The sequence below is a fragment of the Montipora capricornis genome, chromosome 2 (genome assembly GCF_036669925.1).
Source record: "Montipora capricornis isolate CH-2021 chromosome 2, ASM3666992v2, whole genome shotgun sequence".
NCBI lineage: Eukaryota > Metazoa > Cnidaria > Anthozoa > Scleractinia > Acroporidae > Montipora > Montipora capricornis.
This window is the reverse complement of record NC_090884.1, coordinates 2063306-2088305: the sequence shown is the minus strand read 5'-3', so window position 1 is coordinate 2088305 and position 25000 is coordinate 2063306. Positions and strand designations below refer to the sequence as shown.

The window sequence follows — 25000 nt, the reverse complement described above, 5'->3', positions numbered from 1 at the left end:
GGCATTTCCTGTAGTCTTCTTACAACATGACGCAGAAAATACTATGTAAACGATTCACATAACCAGTTTGCATTCTGATATCGCCGTCACAAATTTGTTTGTGATGGTTTTTACGCACATCCCACATTGTGCCTTTGCTGAAAGCTTTTGCGTTGGTCCGCTTCCACTTTTTGTCTGCTGCTGCTGCTGCTGTGTTTGATGAGATCACGCGTCCTTTTTCTGTTTAGTATGAAAGCCGATCTGCTCCGAAAACATGCGTCAAGAATCCGAAGAATATTAGTGACAATGAAGCTAAAGGAACGCTAGTATAGCTATACGCCAGAACTTGTGAGATCGACAGCTGTGACGGGAGAAAAAGTGGCGTCTTGTAATTTACCAGTTATGGGGAAAGGTTTTGGGGCGGATTTTAAAACACTTTTTTTGAGGCGCTTTATTCCTAAACATTAATTTTTGTCTTGAAGATAACAATGTAAGGATTACAACTCAAGGACGCTTTGCTTGATTTAAATCAAAGTTTGACAGTTTGCAATTAAATTTTTCTATAAGAAATGAAATATTCCAGTAGTCACATTTAATACAAGGGTTGAGGTATTTGCGGCGTGATTGGAAAGCGCTACATCCGTTTCACTCAAGACACCCCTGAAGGTACACGGTAACCTCTGAAGAGTGTATCTTTAATTGTGTAAATTTAGGAAAATAATTTGAATTTCTAATTTTTAAAAAAATTAAAATATTTTACCAGTCAGTTAATATAAAGATTCTGCCCAATCCAAAAGAAATTACAAACTAAATTTTCGGGGGATCATTCGTTGCCATTAGTATTACGGTAGTTTTGATACTTTGTGTGACCGATGAAAACCCCCACAAAACACCAAATACCTTTCATGAACCCGATTACAACGTCGATAAAGCAGAAATCAGCGCTTAACCTTAGGCGAAACCAGGCGATCGACAGTAGAAATCATTTCGTGTACCTCCTATTTCGGGAGAAAAATGGATACAACACAAAAAGTGTCAATTACCATGACATGTGGATGACATAGAATGAACATGTGGCCACTAAAATATGCCGTAATGTTTTCTATAAATTTTTTCTTTCTAGACTTTACAGAAACTAGCCAATGATAGCACACATTAAAATTTGTGGATACCAGGAAAAACAAACGATCCCCATTTTATAACGTGGTCTGCCCTGCAGGGGGCACCCACATAACTAGTGTACTCTATTTTCCTTACAAGTAAAAGTGCAAAACGGAAGTGATGGTAGTGTTCACCTTCGGAAAATCATTAATCAATCAACAGTCTTTTGTATCCCTTGAGACAAAAAGCAAGGGACCGGGCCGTAAAATAATGACATTTCATTCACGTGCCCAGCAGCCGTATTGGATTACTTAAACGAAAGAAAGTGTTTGCATTAAAAAATAGACTTCAATTCCCGGAGGATTAGTTTGGTACACCGTCAGGTCCCTTGTGACGTCATGTGAAAACGCTCTACATCGCTTATAAAAACATTTCTAAAATCTAACCAGAGAACAATTCGTTAAGGAAAGAAAGACTTATTCACATTATAAATATACACGATGCTGATATTGATTGTTACGGTTGACAATGGCATAGTTTGATGTTACGCGGGTATGGAGAAATTTGAATGTAGCTTAAATAGACTTTGAAGATTTGTGGTAGAAAATATCTGGGTTTTCCCCAAAACAACTTTAAAGTTTAGCCCAAGTCGTCTAAATTGCACCGCCCAGACTAAATCACAAAACGTGATCCTAAAATTTCATTTATTGTGGGAAACATCCCCCTAAAAAGTTCTTCCACTGTGAAATTTTTAAAAACGAAACACGTGTCTATTAATTAACGGAACTTCTTCGCCGAAGAAGAGCTAAGTCTAAGTAGCACAGAGTTGTTTGGTTACAGCACAGTTAATAGAGGGGAATGGTTTGGAAGCTCGGCGAACATCAAAAGAGCAAACAAAGCAGCGAAGATTTAGGTTGGAAAGTCCACGACCGTGCACAATCTTTCGTTTTCCGCTCATACACTGTGCATGAATTACGTAACCAACACGTTTCTATTGGCTAGTTCCGCAGTATGGAGTAAACAACTATTGTGTTTTGTGCACGGTCAAGGCTAAAAACGACAACAAAAACCTACAACAACGAAATTTGTCGGGTTTCATAACCATTCCCCTCTATTAACTATGGTTACAGCTTACAATTGTAATAATAAATTTTCCTTTAAATCTCTTTAAATTTCAAATGTTTAATCTGTAGATTGCACGCAAATCCTACGATGTCGGCTTAGCTGAAAAGCTTGGGAAAACGACTTTCCACACACCTCACACAGAAATGGTTTCTCACCAGTATGCGTGCGCACATGATTGTTCAAGGTCGTGGCTCCTGAAAATGCTCGCAAACAATAGCCACACTTGAATGGTTTCTCGCTTACATGTATCACAGCGTGCATACGCAGTTCTCTTGGTTGTGCAAAAGCCTCTTGGCAATGCCCACATCTATAGGGTTTACAGGGCATGCGCGAGCATAGGTGATTGTTGAGAAGCGATCGCTGGGCAAAGGTTTTTTTGCACTGGCCGCACTTAAACTCTCCCCCATCTGCAATATTGTCTAACGCATCATCAGTCATCCTGCCCTTACGCGGGAGACCGTCATGTTCGCTTGTGTCAAGCTTTTTGTAATGCGCGTTTCCGCGTAGCATTTTCCCTCCCACATCACCGAAAGCCACAGAGATGTTGTTTCTGTTATCGTGGTTTGCTGGACATCCTTTGTTTTGTCGTTTTGATAAGGAAGCTGAACATTCATCAGACATTCCTTCAAGCAATAAATTAAACACAGTTTGTGTTGATGATCTTCTTTTGCGACCTCGGTGCAATCCTGATCTGTCTGGTGCGCACCTCTTCTGAGCTTTCTCAAATATCTCGGGATCTCCTGACTGTCGACTGTCACTTGACACACGACCTGCAATGAGATGTCTCTCACTTGATCTTTTTTCGGCAAAACCGAGAAGAATTTTGAAATTGACCCTAGCCGTAAAATATTTTCTTTCGAGAAAATTTCAGCACCAAAAAGCTAGTATTTTGGCGTTTTTCCTTTGCATTTTGCTGGTTTGTCTTCTAATAGGCTTTACAATTTACATTGAAGTTGAAGTGGTGGGTATTTACCTCCCCGCTTCGCGGTTTGATAAATATCCACCACTATCATGATTCACCTCCACTTCGGTGGTAAATAATTGTATAATACAACGGATATTCCTTCACTGTTTGCATGATCAGCATTTCACTTCTCGTTTGTTCTTAATTTTGATGAAGTTTCATGACTTGTCAAAAATCAAATTCCGAAAAAAAAAAACGGAAATATTTTTGCGGTAACCTAGAGGTTACCAGTTGAAACACTTCTTGTTAAAAGTGAAAAGCAATACCTGGAACCTGAAGTGGCGGACTCTTGTTCCCAATCCCCACCGGTATTCCCATGTGTTGCATATAGCTGTCCTCGTACCAGACCAATAGCTCACATCCGCGTGGAATGTCACGGAATGCTCGATAAAATATAGACTTGTTATGCTGAAACGCAAACAAGTTTTGTTCCTGTTTATGACGTGCGCATCGTATGAAGCGCATCCAGCTAGATGTGTTTTTGTCACTACCATCTAAGAAGTAGTTTAATTGGTTGTCTTCGTATATCTACAGGAAAAAAAGTAGATTACATAATTGTTATTTGCTCATCGACTTACATCATAAACCTAAAATGGCCGCTGTCGTTTATTATTTGTTGTTTACAGTCAAGTAAGTCCTTCTTGCCGCGTTTAAGGCTAAATATTATTCTTTGAATTTTACGCCTACGATCTGCAAAGTCGAGGCCACATGTATATATGCCAGATATTAAGGAATAACAGGATATAATGCCACTCAAAAATTTTCTGACCGAAATGTGTTTGAAAGAAACAAAAGTGATAACGAGAGGCTGACTGTTTGAAATCTATACGCATTTTCGGTTCTTAATATTGAGGCTCCTCAACCCGCGACATCTCACCTCCCACATGTGTGATGTGTTCATATCAGTCGTGACGTCATCCACTCTGACGCATTTGCCTTCGTATGGACCAATCCACGTACCCACAGGAATGTGTTGTTTAGCACAGACCCCATAGTTCGTTCCAGGAATGCTCGACGTGCAAATATTTACTTCATCAGGGAATGAAGCTACGGCGTAACTGAGCTTCAAATTTGTTTTCAAAGTGCGACCATTGTCAGTTTCTGTCTCTTGAGAAATCTCATGTTCCCATTCATCATCTAGAATGAAATTAAAAACTTATCGTAAAAAGTTATTCTTGACAACTGAGAATTCAATGTTAGTAATGGGTGATCTTAGCTTCTGGGAACGAGTCATTGTGATTCTTGATAATGATATGCGTAGACGCTCGCCCTTCAATGATGTGCCCCTGTTTATGGGCGAAATTCAAGGGTTCACTATTCAGTTCCGACTTGTTTTTCTCCGGCTATTCCGTTGCTTTAATTTGACCCTCGCTCCTCATAATATGTTTATGATGTGTATCATTATTACAAAACCTGAGCTGTGAGACGTGTTTTTAATGTTCACTATCTTGACTGGTTTGGAGCCAAACAGAGCATGGTGCAGAATTTGTAAACTGATTTGTTCCGGTAAAGACGATGAGCAGGGTTTCTTGGCCACTGTTGGAGAGCTGCATGGGTTTGGCTGCTCTGATTTCGGCTGCGTTGAGGACGTCTCTTCCATCTAAATAAAATTATAATTTTGGAAAAAATGTCAGTCGAAAGAGACTAAATGGTGTTTTGTATATGAGATCGCATGGGCACGAGGGTAAACTACGATTACATGCTTATCACATAAAGGGCAAATTTATTGAAGAAAATCAACACGCTGCAATGATCGGTTAAAGTTCAATTCAATACACCGTTGCTGTCAACAGAAATAGCGCTTAAAATGTATTTTAATATGTGGACAAAAAGACTCTCTTGTAACTTTGCTTGCTCTGGATAAGCGACTGTTAACCAATCAGGATCAAGTAATCATGCCCTCTTTATTACCAAAAGTGCTCTCGTGATTAAGGAAAAATACCCCCTCTCTCAACAAATCAGCATTCAGTAATTTTGCCCCGTATGTGATAAATCCAGAAATCACAACCCTATTTGTCTCTCCGTTTTTCTTTGTCCGTAAATGTGCATCAAAGGTTACCCATTTTTAAGACTGTTTACATTGTCTGGCTTTATCCCAAAAAATATAATTCTTGTACCTCCTCTTTATTTCCTTCGGTTGAACGGAGTTTCTGTTCATTGCGAATCACAAATCAACCATTAAACCCTAACTAGGTAGAGTTAGTTAGGTTCACGCTGCAACCTGGCCTGCAATGGGTTGCTCGAAGCATGGTTAGTGCTGACCAGAGTTAAATACCTTGGAAATCTGTAAGTTTTGATACCTCTTAACCAACAGTTAGTGCTTTGAGCAACGGGGAGCTTTCCTTTTGTCAGAACCTCTTCCCAAACCGGCCCAATTGCAATGGAAATGTAACAGTTTAAAGGAACTCTTGCATGATAATCTGCAGCATTTTTCTGGAGGAGAATGTATCATCCTCAAAGTCTTTTAATTCGAAGGCGTTGCAGGACGGTTAGTCCTTCCAAATGCCCGGTCTGGCCGGTTAGTTCTATCAAATGGAAAACGATTCACTGAAGAGCCGATGTTTCGACACTCCGTTGCTAGTGATCTAAGGTTGCGCCAACAGTCTTTTTTCAATTATTAGCGTCTTTTCTTTTTAATGAGATGTAAGTAAGTTTAAGGAAAAAGAGCCATTGTCGTGCATCTTGGATTGAAGGGGGCGTGGGCGAAATTAATGTGCCAAGCCCTCAAACATATTCACTGATGTTGTCGTCGCTTGGTGGTGATAATTTTGGACTGATTATCCCACGCAATGGTATGTTTGGTTTGGCAACGTTGCGTCGACAAAACGGAGATTTTTCGGTGCTCTTTTAAACGTGTACCAAACTAGCGTTTGGTTTGTGCAGAGTCATTGCACAGCACAGAATAAAAAGAGTTAATTCGTCGTTTTCATGAGTACTGATTTCTTGAAGTGGTGTAGAAGGCTTGTTCTAGTTTCAAGTTTAAGGAGTAAAATATCACACGACTTAGTTTGTTTCGTTGTATTAAGCTCGTGACGTTCTTTTTAATCGAAGTTCTGAAAGTTGTTTCTTTTCTTTATTTCAAATTCTTAGCATTCTAGTAGTATGATTTGAGATACGGCTATCCCTAGCGGGACCATTACAAAATGAATGCAGTTTTTTTGTAGAATTGGTCAATATGAACAAACAGCAAAATGGGTTAAGGTCAGTGACATAATCGACAGATCTGGCGCTTAGTTTTAATGTGGACTAAGCCGAAAAGAAGTCCGTCAGTCACACTACAGTAATATCCTCTTATAGTCTTTATAATGGCGAGTTGATGTCGTTTCATAACAGAATACTGCAAGATGAGCAAACAAGCATTCGTCGGCTGACAAATCTTGCCGAACAAAGGCGAAACGGAGACGCTATTTTCGGCAACGAAAGGTCAACCTTAAATCACACAACCAATGAGAATTGTAACAAGCAATTATATTCACACTGTTTAAAACTTGTTTCATAACGTTACAGTCTTTGGACAAGCAACAAATCTTTGAGTTAAGTCCATAAAAGCGCAGAAAGACGGTGAAGAATTTGTGGGAACAATTCGACCCCGCCTAATACTTTTTTACTGACAACAGAAAGACCACATAAGGATGGGTCAAACATAGTTTTTGTAAATGACAGGGCTTTTTGAAAAAGACTTTCAATGCAATAAAGAAACTAGGGTCATCAGTGAGTTCGCCCCAGCTAACAAAACATTGAAAAGACAGGCCGCGGGAGCGGAATTGTAAAGAGAGATTGAATAATGGGGTATACCCATTTTAACGATATTATGCTCAAAGCACCAGAACATGACGATAGCTCCATCAATACCAAAAACCTACAATGGCTTTCAAAACCTTACCTTGGAGAATTTTCGTTTCCGCCTTTTTAATCGTTTTGGAATTCAGAATTCTCTGACTTCTCGCTCTTGTCACCAGTTCAAGTAACTGATGGGATCACTTCGCACCATCTTTATACCCATTGTAATTAAGGTTTTTATTCGCGTGTCACCTCCATATAGTAAACCAAATGCCAGCTCATATTTTAGGTGAAATAAAAATAATTCTTTGCGTATTACCACAGTTAAAAGCGGTCGGGTCTCATTGGTAAGTGCCCAAAACCATATAATTAATATTTAATGAGTGGTGAAACAATTGATTCAGAAGCATACTCTTCAAAAACGAGCGAAAAATAATTCCAAATATCTTCTTTGAAAAAGGGACAGCCTTATCTCAAAAACATGACCATAACAGGGTAAGTTTTAACCGACTTTTCAAAGTTCCTGGTTTACCAACAAAATGCGATGAGCGACCGCAGGGCAATTCTTCTTTACCGAAACACTTTAAAGGGGGTGATTTATTAATTCCACTTCCGTGATCGGTGAAAATGCAACAAGTGATAAGAAACTGTGTCGCGTCAGGCCATGGAATATTTCTTCAATCTCTAGTTTTACAACAAACAGAACAAGGTGTTTGTTTTTAAATCCCAGAATGAAGTTGCGCAGAGCATATTTTTTTTATGACAATTTTTTGCGTTTTGTTTTTGAAGCTGACCATGCCAGTACCAGTAACATATAAGCATAACATTCCGGAATTTTACAGTGAATAAAATTGTTGTTCATCGAATGATGGTGAATGGTGAATGTGCTCTTCTTCAGTTATATATGAGGAAGAGAAGAAATGCGTAGCTGCTTAGCCTGTTTTACAAAATTACTTTCTTTTTCCTTGAGAGCCAACGAAAGTGCACTGCAAACAAACCCATGTGGTAGTTTTTACGTTTTGACAAAAAGAGGGCGGGGTTCATCTCCCACTCGGCAATGTTTGCCTGATCTGCACATGAATAACAAAGAGCGACTCACTGGAAACAGCTTTTCAACAACGTAATTGAACTAATGTTTTGAATCAAAAGCTGGACATAAGCAAATATTTGTTTTAGTTTTACGTAATTTTCAGGCGTTAAAGATGTAATTATATAACACTGAAAAAAGAGAAGAGGACTGAAGTATGGCTTGAAATCAGGTCAAAAGACTTTGTGTACTATGCCGAAATGAATTTACAATTCTGCTTGAATTCTTATTTCCTGCTCTTTCTTACAAATGCAGTTGATATTACACCGTAAATAGCAGAAGCTCAGCTGGTAATTCGATAAACGTGGAGCGTTTCAGGAATCCATTAAGGCCACTAGCATTTCAACACTCCGACCTATTTTCTGTTTTGTCCCAGCTGAATTAATCTACATTCTCATTATTTCCAATTCAATTGATTGTTTCTCTCTAAGCCATGTGGCATTCTCTAAGAGCTTAAAACCACCTGTGGGTTTTTAGATTGCAGGTTTCTTTGGCGTCTGAAACAACATCTTTGATCTTTTGTTACTAAATTCAACAGCCCTAAATGTTCATGAACGCGTCCCCACCAATAAATCTCAACGTGATACATACATGTGATATTAAAAGTTAAGTATGCTGTTTTCGCCCAGTTTCTTAGAATGCAGAGTCATCAAAATCACAGATTGCAATTACTGAATTCCATTTGAGAGTAGAAACGACGATCGTAGAAACTGCGCATTTGCAACTATTTTTGGGCACAAAAATGCAGCAAATGAAACCTTACACGTGACATGTTTATGTTGAAAGCATTTAATACTGATGATTTTGATTGTAATGGTTGTTTTACACGGATGGATTTCAGTTTTGTTTTGTTGCCTCGTACTGCAGTTGTTTGTGTGGAGTATTGGGCCAAAAAAGTCTTAGATATTTTATAATTTCTTGAAGTTATCCCTCTTGATTTTAGCATTGTAACAATAATAATAAATAATTAATTACAAAATTGTTACTTGAAATCGAAGTCCTCACAACTTTTAAACTCAGAAGATTGTCGAAATTTGTTAAAGTCTAAGGAGGCCAGATGATAAAAAGCAAGACTTGAAACCACTTTAAAGTGCTCATTTTTACTTAATGTAACCCTTTTGCAGACATTGAGCTGTGAACATCTTGTTGTTAATATGCTTTTGATCATATCACACAGACTTTTGGCAGCTGTTTCTCTTGGAAATATAACGAACAAATCAGAATTTCTTTATGTGTTAACCAATTACGCACATTTTAGCTTATTGAGTCACGGACAAACTAGAAACACAATTAGTCAACGTTTTGGCTGACTTATACATTCCTTCTATTTTTTGTTCAAAACTAACAGATTTCAGTTTACAAGATAAGTTCATCTTGACATCAATAGACTTTCGTCTTGTTATTTCTGCCCCAAAGTAAAACCTCATAAGCCCTGTTTACCAATAACTAACACCTTCAAGGTAAATCTTGAAGACGACTTTGGCGCGCTTATAGAGTATTTCAACAACAATGTTTATTTTAAAATCGTGTGCTTTTATGTTACAGAGTGACAGCTTTAGAACCATCGCGAGTCCTCCATTACTTTTAAAAAGTGTCCCTGTTTCCTGAAGTTGTGTTTGATGATGGTTCATTTTCCCGCCATTTTCTCACGCATGTGCAGTTTGTTCTTGTCTCACTCGATTGACGAATGTCTAGGTTAAGACGAGTAGAAGAAAACCTTATTTATTTTTGGATTTAATGTATTTGCACTTGTGTAAAGCACGTTGCAATGAGGGAGAGACTCAATCCATTCCGTCTTATTTCGTCGAAGAAGAAATGAACTGGTTGCGCATTTTTTTGGAGTGCTGCGTCGACATGAACCACCAAGACTCGGCGCCCAATCAAGCTTCACAAAGTTAAACAATTTTAGTGACGTTCAGTTGATTTCGTTTCTTTCTATTTATTTCCATGAGATCGTTTTAAGTTTCGTCTTGTCTTCGTGCTGAGAAAGGCTTCTCGGTTCGACTTTTTCGTTATTTTTGAGGATAAAATGAGTTGCTCCGATGTATATAATAACACAAACAAATTTACCAACTGCAGCGAATCTTAACTGACAAAAGAAATTAGTCTACAAAATTTAGGCTTTTAATGCTGTTCTTCAATTGTCACCATTCTGCTTTAATGTCGTATAAGTAAAAGATTCTAGATGTCCAAAATGAACCGAAGAAAAGGTTGTAAATCAGTCGGTGTTGATACAAATTAGTCAGGTTGCGTAACAAGATCATCTTGTCATTGTCTACGAAGGCCAATATTCAGTACAACATTTCCTTTCCGTATAATCCTACAGACTTTTGTCCAAATGAAATGTTTTTAGAATATTATTTTTTCGAAACGAGGCTTAGAAAGGATCCGGTCATTTTCGTGACTTCTCGCATAAACCAAGGTGCTATTTTAAAATTTCGAGAAAAACTTTTTCCGTTTTGCGGCTGACTGCTGGCATTAATAACGACTAAGAGGAGAATGATATAAAACAATAATTTCTATAGTGTAGACTGAATGGTTTTTTATAGTTCAAAGTTCCGCATACATATTGTCGGTCTACACAATACTGGTGTTATGCGGATAACTATAGAGATGTTTCCGCTCACTTCGTTGTCGCGTAGGTCTCCCGAGTTTTCCGTTTCTTTTTCAACTGTGCTGTATTGAGCAAACAATTCTTATTAATATTAGTTTTTCCAGTTTCTAGGAATATTGCGGCGCACTGAGCTTTCTTATTGACGGCAAAGAAGCGGTCGGGAGTGCAATCTTCTAATCGATCTTAGATTAAAGTTAACAACAGTTCTATTTGCAGAAATTTCGTTTTTCTGCTACATGACTTTCGCAAAGTTAAAAAAAAAAAGGCTCCATATAGATGAGCATTGCAAGTACAACCTATAATTAGGATCTCTTGAGTTCATGACCTCAATATTTCTTCAAACTCTGATGCAAGGTAACCAAGTTTCCAAGTAAACAAATAAATACATGCCTTGTATTTCTCAACCAGTGAATTCATCAAATATATTTCAGAGGAAAGCAAATACTTGCCGTCACGTAATAATATCTACTTAAGATCTCTCAGGAAGAGAGGTTCGGCTATGATTAATCCGGACAGATTTTTTTTGCCGTAGTTCATGACCGATTTTGAATGCGTTTGTATCTCAGAAAGTCGCAATCAATACTCAAGAACATTTCGCAACTGGTATTTCACGTTTTTAGTTCGAAAATGTACAGGAGGACAATGAAATGGTAAACACATACGCCCGGGGTTTACTCTGCAGTCACTGGTAACCGGTCACGAGTCCTATGGTGGAATGCGGAATTTTTGCACAATGCCAAGCGGCAAGTCCACACAAAGTCAATGTGAGGTATTATCCATTTATGCCCTCCAAGAGCAGGACAGGAGAAAACATGTAAGTATTAGCGAAGAAACACAGAAAAAGAAAGCTTTCGCTACATTCAAGCATCAGTTTGATGATCCACACTGTGCATTGGTGAGTTACTATTCTTGATGAAAGCAAGTGATTAACCAAACCATAAAGTGATCCCAAATTGTCAAAGCGCTGACATATATACCTACAGCAAAATAACGCATAAAGCGTGTTAGTACTCGCGTGTTCAACTAAAAATGGGCACTGATATCATAGCTCTGATAAAATACTGGTAGAGTTTGTGGAACTTTCATTAACCCTTCGAGACGGATTAAATCACATTGCACTGACAAACGTTTTTCCAAGACGTCCGGCGTTATTCATGTTTTTGCTCGGTTTTAGTATTCATGGTTTTTGCAGAAATCCCGGGTTGTAAATCCCGCAGAAAAACTTTTTTTGGAACTTTGAAGAAGTGAAGGTCTCAAATGTCTAATTTCCTTGTTAGATTCTGATTCATTGATCGCAATTCCTTGCCTGTACTTTCCTTCATTGTTGCTATCAAGATAAAAGGATTAACGTCTCTCTCTAAATTTCTCCTCCCATTCACCTTGGACAAGGTCACCGCGGTTTCCCACCAGTAGCTGAATGAACCTTGAAAGTCATTAATGCTGCAAACGGGAACAAAGCGATCATTTTTTTTATAATAACTTCAAAGAGGAAAAAATACCCGGAGCAGTTTTTCTGGTGAGTTATCTAAACATTGCGGGGGCTTAGCAATTATCTACTTTTAGGAAATAGCAGATCCGGAAAATGATGAGCGAAATTTGGAATTTCGGCCGATTCATCGAGCTTTACTGTGTAGGCCTTTCTTAAAATCTTTTCGGGTGGCTGAATCGTTATAACTTATGTTTACATTGATAAATGATACAGAGCATCACTGGCGGAGCAAAAAACTGCGTACTGTAAAGATAACGTCAACGCCGATGTTCTTTCAAAGTGGCAATACATATCTTACAGATATGTATATAGGAAATATTGAATGTAGCTAGGCTGAAAATATAGTCAGTGGTATCTTGATTATCTTTAATGTAGTTTTGCAGGTTCAATTCTGCAGCTACTCAGTCGGCAGTCTCTCGGTTGACGGTAAATCTCTCAGAGCCTTTGCTAGCGATGTGACTAGCTTATCACATCCGGCTTAATACCGCAAAGTAACTCTTGTTAATTTCATTCATGTCAGTATGGATTTGAGACGAAGCTGATGATGAGAGAAGCACGGGTTGGTAACTTCCTTGTAAGGAGGACAACTTGCTAGCAACAGGTGTTGCTAGTCGTGGTGCAGTTGTGCCGTGCTGCATCACAATATTGACAGCTGCTCTTGTTTTGACAGAACAGCTGATAATAAAAGAGGATGCTATTTTTATAAAAGAAATGGAGAGGTACGGGGCTCAGCGTAAAATCCACTTGCCAAATCTAGAGGCCTTGTCTTAACAAGTCAACCTACTTAACTCCCATTTTTTACAATTCATTTAGCAGGACTCATCAAGTTACAATGGATAGCAAAGCTGGCCAGTCGGCAAAACCTGACCATACACGAGAAAAGAGCCCAAGTAAAAAATATCTCCTCTTCAACGAGAAAACGGTACAGTTTCTTCTGTATGGAAAAAAGAAATCCAAGATTATAGAGGTCAACAAGCTCAAAAGAAAGACTACAAGTTGTCAAGGTATGGATCGATGTAAAGCCAGTCTGTATTGCAAAAAATTGGAGGTTTAACCTCCAACTTTTTGTAATACAATTAATATTTTTAAAAAACGGGGGAATCGTAAATGCCAATACAAGACCGACCAAACTTGACATTGCACGAGGTAAGAAGTAATGACAAAATTAGAACAAATAACAATGGTATGGACCTGCTGAACGAAAGGCAGTTAAAACTCGGTTGATAGATTATAATAGACCCCATGCATGTCTGCCTGATTCTTCTCAAACGTTTTTTTATCTGACTTTACCAATATCTCTGTATTTGGCTGGAACATGAAGCACGCGGTCCTTAATTGCTGAAGCGTCATCGTTCGTTGGTACTTTGTAACCATGAGTGGACAAGACCGGGGTGTAGCATTAATTATCATTGTTATTGTTTTGGCAGCTCATATTATTGTTCAAGAAGTTCCGCTTTGCTCTAATGTTTACGAATCAAGGAATGACGTCCTTCAAACCAATCAGTACAATAAATTTGCATTCCTTATTCTTTTTTTTTACTCAATATTGGCTTTCCAAAATTTCTCTTCTGAAATCTTACTAGTTCCCTATTGTGGGCAGAAAATCGGTGTACCAACCTAACAAGTTAACAGTATGCAAGTTGCGTAGAAATAAGGCAAACGAAAGCAGGTTAATTCTGACAATGTTATGCTTTAGTACTGGTTGAGTTCCGTTTGTCTACTGGCTCCTGTCCCTATTTTGAGAGGCACTCGAAAACTTGACGATGATCGATAACTCTTGAGTGCTCAGATGTAGCCGTTTCATTCATGTCTTACTTTGACGCGATTTGTAATTAAAATTCAGCCAATCGCTTTAGCTGAACGCAGTTAATGCATCGCCGTTTACGTGGAAACAAATTTGGTCACGTATACATGGACTAGATGCTACTTATTTTTGTCCAATATCCTATCGTGTCTTCAAGAAAAGGGCCGTCACGATTGGGTAGATTTCGTGAATACTGCGCAGGCGCGAACAATCTGCAAGAATCTGATCTCCTGCCAAGTCTCTTCTTCCCGTCGCTTGTTCCGCCTTTGCAGAATTCATTATATTGTTCCGGAATTGGGGATTTAAATGCGCATTGTTTGACTTCAAATATTGAATCTTGTCATTGCACTCATCTTTGCGTTGTCATTGCTCTTGAGGTTGCGCAATTATACGTCACCGCCACATGGACTTGATACTAGCTATTTACTGCTGACTTCAGATTTGTTGATGATTTTCCTGTGATATTGCAAAATCAGAGTTATTTTAGTATTGGAAATTTTTAAATCAAATCTTGATACTGCATCCGTTGATTGCCTAATGAATTAGATTAATTATGCGCAATGTATCAGATGGATTTTTTATTATAAAACTGAAGCATCATCATCAACTGGGAACTCGGAAAAATCCGAGCCTGGGATTAGCCTGTTCCAGGCTCCGAGATAGTAGTAGGGGAAGCTCAAATATGAGAAAACGAGGGTGACTATAACCCAGATCACGCGCGTGTCTTGTTTTCGCGTCCCCTTTCTGCTCGTGCCGACCCAACTATCCGAGAAGGGGGCTAATCCGGGGCTTGAATTTTTCCCAGTCAATCTCTTGTAAACGTTACTGTAAACTTATGAAAGCGGAGCCGATCAGGATGTAAGTAGCCTGCGGAGAGCAGACGCATTTTTTTCTCGGCGGGTGAAACAAAAGCCGAAAAATGCGTCTGCTCTCCGCAGGCTACGATGTAAGCCGCCCGGACTTCGCTTGCCTTTTCTTCATTAAATTAAAAAAAAAACGCGACAGCAGGAAAAACGAAGAGTCATCATCCAACTAAACTATTAGCTAATAGCAAACATTTGGATAAAACATAAGCATTTTTGAGTCCAAACCAATTTTATATGCAAAGCGAATTCACGGCGGCGTGTCGAAACAATTTGAAAGAAATCAAAGAAGAGATGCGAATTTTTCTTCGATTTTTCTCGGCAAAATCGGAGAAATAAGACCAGTAACAAACATATCTCGTAGTAAGATAGAAACGTTGCTAAGCAATTTGACATAAATGGCCGTATAAAAGGCAAAACAAGAAATTATTTAAATAAATAGTCACCTATTCACCGAAGTGGAGGTGGCTAGCGGTGGATATTTACCGAGCCGCGAAGCGGCGAGGTAAATATCCAACGCTAGCCACCGACACTGAGTATATACTAAAACAGTGAGATAATATACAGCACAAAAAATTAATTTGGATGTTTTCTTTACTTGTCACGGATGCAAATCGGCACGCCATTTTTTCCCGAGTTGCTCGGAGGTAAATAGCACAGGATATTCGGAGTTTGACGAGCCAATCAGCGCCCGCGTTCAACGCTATCCACTGTTTTAGTATATACTAATAATAAATATGGTAAGAGCAGGAGAAAAGGTAAAATACTGAAGTGTGGGTCACTCGGTCTGTAATAGTTATTTTTCTTGGTCTATTGAAAGTCTCGAGAAATAAAGATAGAAATGTGGACGCCAACTTTCTGAACGGCGAGAAGCGTGATACAGAATATGTCAAGGAAATATTAACCATTCAAGAGAAGGACGGGTATATATGTTATTTGCCAGCTCGGTCTTGAAAATGCAGCTTTTTCAAGACCGAGGTCACAGTTTTTCGCTATACGGACCGACCCTTAGCTGGTAAATAACTTATTTATTTTTCCTCTCTGAAATCACTTTTTAAATTTTTGACTCGCACCGCGCTTGATAGCAAATGCAGTATTCAAGCGACTTACAAACTGAACGTTTCAAAGAGAAATATTTTTATTTGAATTATATTTCCAAACCTCTTGTCTAATAAAAAGTAACTTCTGTATGTAAACGGATTCGGTGTCAAAAGAAAATGGAAATTTAAGGTCATCACACAAGCTCACGCAACCAAGGATAGGATTCCGCCCGCCGTGAGTGGGCCGGATGAGAAAATTCCGCCCGCGCCGGAACCAATCAGATTGCAGGATTTGTTGAATTCCGCCCGCTCACGCGCTGAAAAAAAAAATTGTTTATTTCCGCAATACATCGAAGCGTAAAGTCTACAAATACCCATTTTACCTTCAAATGCCAATGCATAGCCACCGCATAACATTCCAAATTCCGTTTTCCGTGAATCTTCGAGGGAGCTTAAGAATGTTCGTTTTGAGACGCGGACGGCAACCGGAAGACAACATTTCGCTTGCCAGGGCGGTGGTCCCACGTGCGTTTTTGAGACGCGGACGGCAACAGGAAGTGAGCTGTTTTCCCTTTTAACTTGTCTTCACACAACCACGTTTATAATGCTAAGTATATTTTCTCCATAAGAGATGCTTAGTATAAAAATCTGGGCGACACCACTGTCCTGGCACGCGAAATATTCTTGTCCGGTTGCCGTCCGCATCTCAAAAACGCGCGTGCTTAAGCTCCCTATTATTTGTGTTACACGCGAACCTCGGCAGTTACTAGCTTTACAATAACTGGTTCCTGATTAACCCAATTTGTTACTACGACGAAGATTGTTTACATTACTCATTAACACGAAGAGAGATAATATATCGCTTTAATCTAACCCAAAATCATTCAGACCTATTTCCTTCGCTTTTGTGTTTGTCGCTTGTCAGCATTACGATTTGGCAATACTTCAGGTTCACGTGTTCACAAGTTTGTTTTTTCATCTCATAGATGTTTAGATTTTGATTGACCACTCTACCTCATTGTGTAAATAGTTCACCCTGAAGTCAAAATACATTCGAGGAAACGGGAAAAAAAGGAGTACGAACTTGGTGACAGTTAAATCAACAAATCACTCATTTCCCAAAAAATCGTTGCTTTGCTAAGCAGATACATAAGCTGATTCTTACCAGGTCAATCAAAAAAACCCGAAAAGTAATGAAATCAGACTTTTCCAAACTAACGCAAATCGTTTAGCTAAACTGGCTTTGATTGAGAATAAAAGCCTACGACAGTCACCAATGTGATTTGCCCCCAGAAAAACGCGGCTTGCCAATAGCAACACTGGCCATGCGATTTTCCGCCAAGGAAACGAGGAGGACGTGACGTGGTAACCAAAATTTCTCGCATCGATAGATTTCCCAAAATTTCTTACCCATGGTGCGCCTGATCTCTTCTAAAAATTCAATACAAGAACATGTTTAAAATTACAGATAACTATTTTGTATCCGTCGTCATCCTTGCTAAAAAATAAAAAAATAAATAAATAATAATAATAATACGTTTAACAAATGTTAATGCCAAGATACAATCACATCAATGCACACTATGAATAGTACAACAATTTGGTTGACCTACTGTAAACAACGTTTTCATAAGAATACATCATTGTTATAGCCATTTTCTTTAAAAAGTATAAGAAAACATTAAAAATACTAATCATAAGTATAAGATAAATATTAAGAGTATTAATCCTAAATTCTCGCTAGTTCCTTCTCAACTTCATGTTCATACGTGAACATGTAATATTAGTAATAGTAATAATAATTTATTACTTATTATCCTTACGGGTACTAGTTTACATTTATTGCATTATGTACACCTTTTTCCACGCCGTCTTTAGAGCCTTCTCCTTCGAAGAAACAGCAAATTGCCGCCGACGTGGAGGAACCACGACTCACAAGCGCCATGAGGTCATTTCCGGATGAAGTACAGCTGTGCGTGTCGAGTATTCCTGGGGCGCTTTACGGCGTGTGCGCCAAACAACATATTCCCTTGGGGACATGGATTGGGCCTTATGAGGGTAAACGAATTACTCCACAGAGACTCACACCAGACATTGATTCGGATCATCTTTGGGAGGTAGGGCATATCTTCAATCGAGCAAACTTTCATAACCTGAAGTTTGTTGCAGAAGGATTGGTTTCTTCATAGTCTTTCCCTGGCTTCACGATTAAGCAGTAGGTTTTGCTTTGTTCTCCATTTCCAAGTTTCCCACGTTCTTAAACCGTGGAGACTAATGTGTCTTTTATCGTTACTACTGCAAGAATTCGAAAAGAACAAAAAATAGACTTTTCCAAAAGGGAAACTATATTTTTACAAAGAGAACTTATATATGTCTAATAGGGGAATTATGGAGATTTAGCAAGTTTTTTGCCCCGGGACAGCTCAATGTTCTTTTAGTAAAATCATGCAGAATTTACTTGCGGCCAGTGCAGAGATGAACATCAACTCCTTACGTAATCATAGATTGCTTTGATGTACGATCCATGCGTTTTAGATTTTCAAAGATGGCAGCTTGAGTCATTTTCTCGACGGAAGTGATGAAGACAACTCCAGCTGGATGCGTTTCATTCGCTGTGCTCGCCACGTCAAGGAGCAGAATTTGTATGCATTCCAGTACTGTGAAAATATTTTCTATCGAGCATTCAAGGAAATTCCACCAGGAAGAGAATTGTTGGTTTGGTACGATGATAAATACCCAGAGTTTTATGGAATTCCATTGGCAATGCATGATTACGAATTCATCAGGGAATCTGGTAAGACGCTCAGCTTTAACTTCTAAAATATTGTGTGGTCTCAACACACTGAAAAGAAGTCAAGAGCACTTTGAAAATATAACATTTGTGAACAGCGTTGAAAATGTTTGACTACTGACGGTCATAAGGTGACGACAACATGAAATTGAGGCCCGATTATCTCGCCTCACACCACCTCCGGCTTTCTTCCGTAATAGAAGACTGTAGTGGACGTATTTTAAATCTCTTTTATCAGGCACAAGCATATGTTTTCATTTGATCATTATCTATACTTTCAGTATCATCTTCGACTTCTCGAGGATCTCGAAAACCCGGCGCTACAACCACACAAGTGAGTTCTATAGAACACGATCATAAAATGGATGTTTTATTGGAATCACAGGAAAATCCTCGGACAGAAAACAGCAGAATCTCCTCAGCGCAACCTATGCAACCGCGTCTTGTGCGCCCAACGTACAGTACGCGTAATTCCTTCACGAGAGAGCAGGTGATTCCATCTGATGTGACCGATACTCCAAGATATAAAGAGACATTACTACAGGATATCGGGAGAAATAAGAGAAGTGACGTTCCGACAAGTTTGTGCCACACGCAACCCTTCAAGGCTTTTTGTCAACCGTCGTTATCGAGTGATGGTAATTTTATTCATTCAGAAACAAGGAGCAAAGATTTGCCAAAAATAGAAAAACCTATACACAGTGAGAAATTGTTGAGTAAGGCTTACGTGTCAACAAAAGAGACAAGTGTGTTACAAGGAAAAGAACCGTCATCTGCAAGTAACAAAGGCCTGTTACAGAAAACATTTAGTGCAACACAAGTGTCTTCAACACAGTTCACTGATAGTAAGTACAGTATCTTATCGTATCAAATCGTATCTTACTAGGGAGAGGCACTTAGACTTGTTCTAGTAAGATGTCCTTTTGCAGAGTCAAAGAATTTTCTGCAGTACTCTTTACCATAATGGTGTATTAATGTTGATGATGATCATCATCATTGTCATCTGTGTCAGCGTCATCTTCATCATCTTATCATCATTATCAATATCATTATCAATCATTGTTATCATCGCCTGAACTTACGACCTTCCTACTCCTGCAAAGGAGCACGCGGATTTTTTTCCAAGTAACCGCCACCCCCCCCCCCCCTCCCCCCCTTCCCCCGAGCCAACGTCGAAAAATAAATCTCGTCATTCCATTCACCGGGGTTAGCATGTAACATCTCTCTCAGTACAAATTTGCGCTATGGTTTAAACGCGATATTAAGACGAGTGTTTCGGCGTCGTAGCTGTAATAATAGAGACTTCAGGGACCATTCAGTATTTATGCCAGGGGGTGGGCTGGTAAGATCCGTCAGAAAGCAAAACAAAACGTTTTGACCCTTTACAGGGAGAATGTAAAAAGTCATGACCCCTCTAAACTACTTTTAAAAAATAGATAGCCCCTATCACCCACCCCCCCCCCTCCCCCCCCCCCCCAAAAAAAAATTAAATAAATAAATAAAAAATACCGAAGAAATCGATTCATACATCTGTAGACAAGACCCAGAAGTGAGCATATCTAGCAATGATTCTGGTGATTCTGGCAGAGAAAGTGACAGCGAGGTGTGGTGGCCCCTCCTCATAAACAATGGATGGTCCTTACAGAAAATAATTTAATCGACCTGACTTCAAAACGAGGAAAATTACGATTTGTTGGTTAAAACACTGTTTAACAGTGTTTTAAAACAATATTATCGCCTCGATGCAGCCAGGCTCGAAACGTTTTCAGTGTTCACTTTCTTAAATATTCTTGTTTGAAAAAAACATGCTCAACTATCTCTGCATGAAACAGTTACACACATTGGTTTATAAAACTTAAGGAAAATGTTAAACACCTGGCGACTTTTTCAGATGATGAACAAATATCCACTCGCATAATGGAAGGAAATGCAAGCAAGTTGGAGAATACATCGGAGCGTCCTATGCCAGCCCTTCAACCTTACATAACCAAAGCTCCACCCCTTCACAGACACGTTAACACACTCTACTATGAACCAGTAAGCACCCAAACGTCTGGCATACCCATTGAAGAATTTGGCATGTGGCGGTGCCGGCAATGCTTAAAGACATTTACTCAGAGGGTGTCACTTCAAATGCACCAATGTTCCCAGCTTCCTAAGAAGCCCTATCAATGCGGACAGTGCAGACTCTCTTTTGCCACGTCGTCTGAATTAAGAAGTCACGTGGAACTACACACAAATGACAAGTTATTCAAGTGCGGTTTTTGTTCGCGGACGTTTTCGGGGGCCACAACTTTAAACAATCATATACGTACACACACGGGAGAGAAACCATTTATCTGCGAGAAATGCAACAAGACATTTTCACAAGCTAGTCATTTAGCGAGACATCAGCGAAATCCAGGGGAATGCGTGGAGGACCCTTGAGATAATTTTACTACGTCAAGTTTTGGTTCATGATTCACGGTTCCATCTACTAATAATTTCTCTCTTTAGGGATGGACGTGGAGGCGAACATTTGGTCAGTTTTAGCGAATGAAACGATCGATAAGATTAGATGACTGTGGGTATTGAAAATAAGGATCCAAGCATGCAAATAATTTTTTTCTATAAGCCTGTCGTATGTCAGGCCAGGGACAAGGTTTCACCCGACGTGCAGTCAGTCTGGTTGGACTGTTTTTTAAAAAAAAAATTGAGAGAATGACATGTTTCAGTGTAATAGAACTATTTTTTAGGATTGTGTTCGGACCATTGGGCTGAAAAAAAAAAGTATTTTAAACGTTTGAAGAGATTCTTTTGGATTCAATCTATTGGATATTTTCTTCCTCGTCATCACTCCTGAAAAGGCTACAACATGAGTTATCATCTGAATCTTCTGATGTATCCTCTTCAGGAAAGTCTTGGCTCAGGCCATCATATGCAACTGTTCTTGTTGATCTTCGCACCTTGTACTCTTTCCTAGGCTTTCGGTTGGTTAGTCTTCGTTTTCTTCTGTCCCAGTCATTAACCTTGGTGGAGGGGTCATAGCTCTGCAGTGGTGGCCCTCCATCTTGGATTCTCAACATATTCTCAAGCGCACCTTGGGAAAGTGATGATCTCTTTGCTGTTTCCAAGTTACTAAACATCCTCTCCAAGGCTGCGTTTGAGACAGGTAGTGTGAAGAATACATGAATCAGCAGTAAGATGTTCTCAGTGTTCTGCCATTCTCCAGCCCTTTAAAGAATGTAACATTTTGAACCATGTTGTTTTGTAATGTCTAGATGAAGGTGACAAGTACTGAACAGTGTAATCAAGCATTTCATACCATTCATTAACTAACTCCAGTTGTGTAGCTTGGAGTCCTTGTTGTCTCAGGGGCTCTTGAAAGTGGCAAACATAGTGCAAAATGATCTCATCAATGGATTCATTGCAACTGCTACTGGTATCCCATGCTTCACAATTCATGATAATTTCAACTGAGGCAATTTCACTGCTGCCACCTAGGCGAGCCTCTATTCCATCATTTAATAAATTCACATAGAATGAGGAATCTTCTTTCAATTGAGCAATGGCTTGAGAAATATTTGACAATCTTCCACCCTGATACTCATCAATTGCCTCCACCTTGCCCAGGTAGTGTCTTATTATTTGAAGCGTGCAAGCATCTCTGTTCTGAAGACTGTTTCTTGACTTTAAACAAAGCAGATGCAACTGTCACGGCGTTAACATCTTCTCCTTGAAATGCCTGGGACAGGGCAGCTGCGGGTTGCAACAAACCAACAAAAAAGCACGAATAGAAATATAGTTTCGCACTTTTCCATTCTTTTAGGCACCCCTTCGACTTGGCTTGGTCACTTCACTTAACTCACCTGTCTGAGTTGTGCACGTGGACTAGGTATAAAACTCGGACTGCGGACTGGGTATAAAATGCGGACTGAATACTAACACTGTGAAAAAGGCACAGAGAAACGAAATAGCGATAGGCTGACGACATGAATTTAAGTCCGATATAAGAATGGTGGAAAAAGTGCCGTTTCGCACCATAATTATCAACCATAGCGTTAAACTGGATATTTTTTGGCTTCTCAAAAGGACGATCAATAGCTCACTGAAGGTTTTAGATGAAATTGCAAAACGTTTGTATGTTGTATTTATCAGAGGTCAGACACGAAAGTAATTTATGAAATCCTTCGCGGGTCACCAGCTCTATGTGTAACGGAAATCGAGAAATTTAAAGGACGATAGTGGGAGATGTTAATTTTCTTTCCTTTTCCTTTTTAAATTCGTGGATTAAAGTACAATTTAGTGATAAATCTGTACTCTTCAAGAGTATAGATTTATCACAAAATTGAAGAGTATAGATTTATCACAAAATTGTATAGTATAGTATAGATTATAGTATAGATTATAGTATAGATTATAGAGTATAGATTTATAGATTATATAGATTATAGATTTATATTATAAATAGATATATATTATATTATTATAGATATATTATTATATTATTTATATTATATTATATAATATATTATATTATATAGATTATAGAGTATAGATTTAGTATAGATTATAGAGTATAGATTTATCACAAAATTGTACTTTCTCTAGCCCAGTCCATGTTGTAAGTGAGCATTTCTGTGTACGTCACAATACAATCCTAGTTTTGTTCTATACTCCGTTTTTGAAAACTCGGTCCTTGTGTCATACCTAGTCCGCAGTCCGCGTTTCATACGTGGTCCTAGTTTTATACGAAGTCCGAGTCCGCAGTCCACCCTTAATACTGACCAAATTTACAAAATGTCGTGTGAAAAAAGATAACAACAAGAAGTGAAGGGAAGTTTGTCTCGCTAAATTGTTATCAAAATTCATCATTCTACAATTTAAAGAAGGCTTAAGGTTTGCTATCTTATACATCTTGTATTTAAACATAACTCTTCAAAAATATTTGAATTAACCTTAACTGTACGAGTGGGTCTTCGTTTTCGACACTACCATCCAAACCGCATGAATATTGACGGCAGTGGCGTGTTTTCAATGCTTCCAATGAAAACAAATCAAAATGAAACTTAGCCGTTATCCATGACAGCCATATATTAAAATTGGCTCTCTTGAGCGAAATTACCCAATAGCTGCGTACTGGCCCTGAAATTCCCATGGTCCCCGGAGACGCCCGTCAGGGTGTCCGGTCAGACTGAGCGGTTTCCGTGTCAAAACCTTAACTTTGCCGTACAAATGCGACGACCGCCGCTAATTTGCAGTCATGACGATCTTTATGAGTTTCATTTCTTCAGCATAATAGCATTTTTTTAATTGAAACAGAATTTTGCATTATCTCTTTGTTATCGGGGGATTTTCCATCCCGTTGCTCTGAACATTTAACCCGTATAGAAATCACGTGAGAAGGCATAATTTTTCACGAGAATCCTTGAATTAAAAGGGGGAAGACTTCCCTGTGGACTAATCCAAACGTCTGCAGTGCGATAAAATAAAACAAAGACAATGGAAAAATTCCTCTCCAAAGTAGGTCAGTTGCTCCGTTGGGGGCTCGGGTATCATCAAGGTTTGAGTTTCTTTAGGGAACTAGGGAGAGCGGGGGTGGCTTAGTGGTTATAGTACTTGTCTCCCACCATTGTGGCCCAGGTTCGATTTGGGACTCGTGGCCATATGTGGGTTAAGTTTGTTGTTGGTTCTTTACTCTGCTCCAAAGGGTGTTTCTCCGGCCGGGTTCCCCGGTTTCCTGTCTCCTCAAAAACCAACATTTCTAAATTCCAATTCGATAGGATGCAGGACCTCTCTGAAAACCACTTTCGGATGTGTGGAACTTCCTGGGTAAATATCAAAGTTGTTGTTGTTGTTGTTGTAGTTATTTTTATTATTAACAGTAATAGCCTAAGATGTGATTATCGTCCAGCCGTGTCGTTATAATGACATTTATTTTTTTTTACTCATTGGAAACAACTGGGCAGAGAGTACTGTAAACAAGCAAATTATTTACAACAGAATAAAATGTACGAAAGCGTATCTGTACTCAGGCTTGCTTTGCTTCTTAAAGAAAACAATTAAATTGAAAGTAGTTTTTGCGCTTGGAATGATCTTCCCGTGCATTTATTTCTCAGTGAATATGTTTCTTTTTGGGATAAGATTTTTTCATCACTTGAAATGTTGCATCCAAACAAGCCAAGACTTATTGAAAATCCTCAAAATGTTGTATCTATTTAAAAAAGGCAGCTAAATGTAATGCCAGCTACTATGGAAGTCGAATTAATTCCTCGTTGGTTTATTTTTCCTTTGTCAATATAGAAAAAGGATCTGGTGCGCCGTCTGATTTCTCAATCACGATTGCCCTCCGCACTGAAGCTATGGGTCGATACTGATCCCTTT

The 25000-nt window shown here is 39.0% G+C and overlaps 3 protein-coding genes across 11 annotated transcripts in view; 1 reads left to right on the top strand and 2 right to left on the bottom strand.

The window, feature by feature from the left end:
- The window catches only part of LOC138038392 (putative histone-lysine N-methyltransferase PRDM6), a 30690-nt gene extending 8659 nt beyond the window's left edge, over window positions 1-22031 (top strand). Inside the window, exons 1-7 of one of the 9 annotated variants that reach the window (XM_068884230.1) lie at window positions 11428-11545; window positions 12040-12166; window positions 12953-13143; window positions 17725-17963; window positions 18382-18640; window positions 18919-19482; window positions 20529-22031. In XM_068884230.1, coding sequence (XP_068740331.1) covers window positions 12972-13143; window positions 17725-17963; window positions 18382-18640; window positions 18919-19482; window positions 20529-21064 — 1770 coding nt within the window. In that variant the 5' untranslated portion in view covers window positions 11428-11545; window positions 12040-12166; window positions 12953-12971 and the 3' untranslated portion in view covers window positions 21065-22031. The other 8 variants (XM_068884221.1, XM_068884222.1, XM_068884223.1 and 5 more) reach the window with 8 other exon arrangements.
- Window positions 178-7136, bottom strand: LOC138038395 (putative histone-lysine N-methyltransferase PRDM6). Its single transcript, XM_068884244.1, has 5 exons — window positions 7053-7136; window positions 4583-4769; window positions 4047-4306; window positions 3436-3697; window positions 178-2975 (listed from the first exon to the last, which is right to left on the bottom strand). Exons 2-5 carry the CDS (start codon window positions 4767-4769, stop codon window positions 2263-2265), a joined length of 1422 nt encoding a protein of 473 aa, XP_068740345.1. The 5' UTR covers window positions 7053-7136; the 3' UTR covers window positions 178-2262.
- A 2502-nt stretch (window positions 22032-24533) lies between the features above and the next one.
- The window catches only part of LOC138038397 (putative histone-lysine N-methyltransferase PRDM6), a 13667-nt gene continuing 13200 nt past the window's right edge, over window positions 24534-25000 (bottom strand). Inside the window, exon 7 of the mRNA XM_068884246.1 lies at window positions 24534-25000. This exon is cut by the window's right edge and continues 231 nt beyond it. Within this exon, the coding sequence (XP_068740347.1) occupies window positions 24897-25000 (104 nt within the window). The 3' untranslated portion in view covers window positions 24534-24896.

Bases quoted from the DNA above. Each gene is read 5' to 3' on its own strand.
- LOC138038395 (XM_068884244.1), bottom strand. From the start codon at position 4,769: ATGGAAGAGACGTCCTCAACGCAGCCGAAATCAGAGCAGCCAAACCCA. The intron at 4,307-4,582 runs GTTTTGTAATAA...ATTTCATTCTAG, and splicing joins AAACACGTCTCACAGCTCAG to ATGATGAATGGGAACATGAG. The intron at 3,698-4,046 runs GTGAGATGTCGC...TTTTTCCTGTAG, and splicing joins ACACATCACACATGTGGGAG to ATATACGAAGACAACCAATT.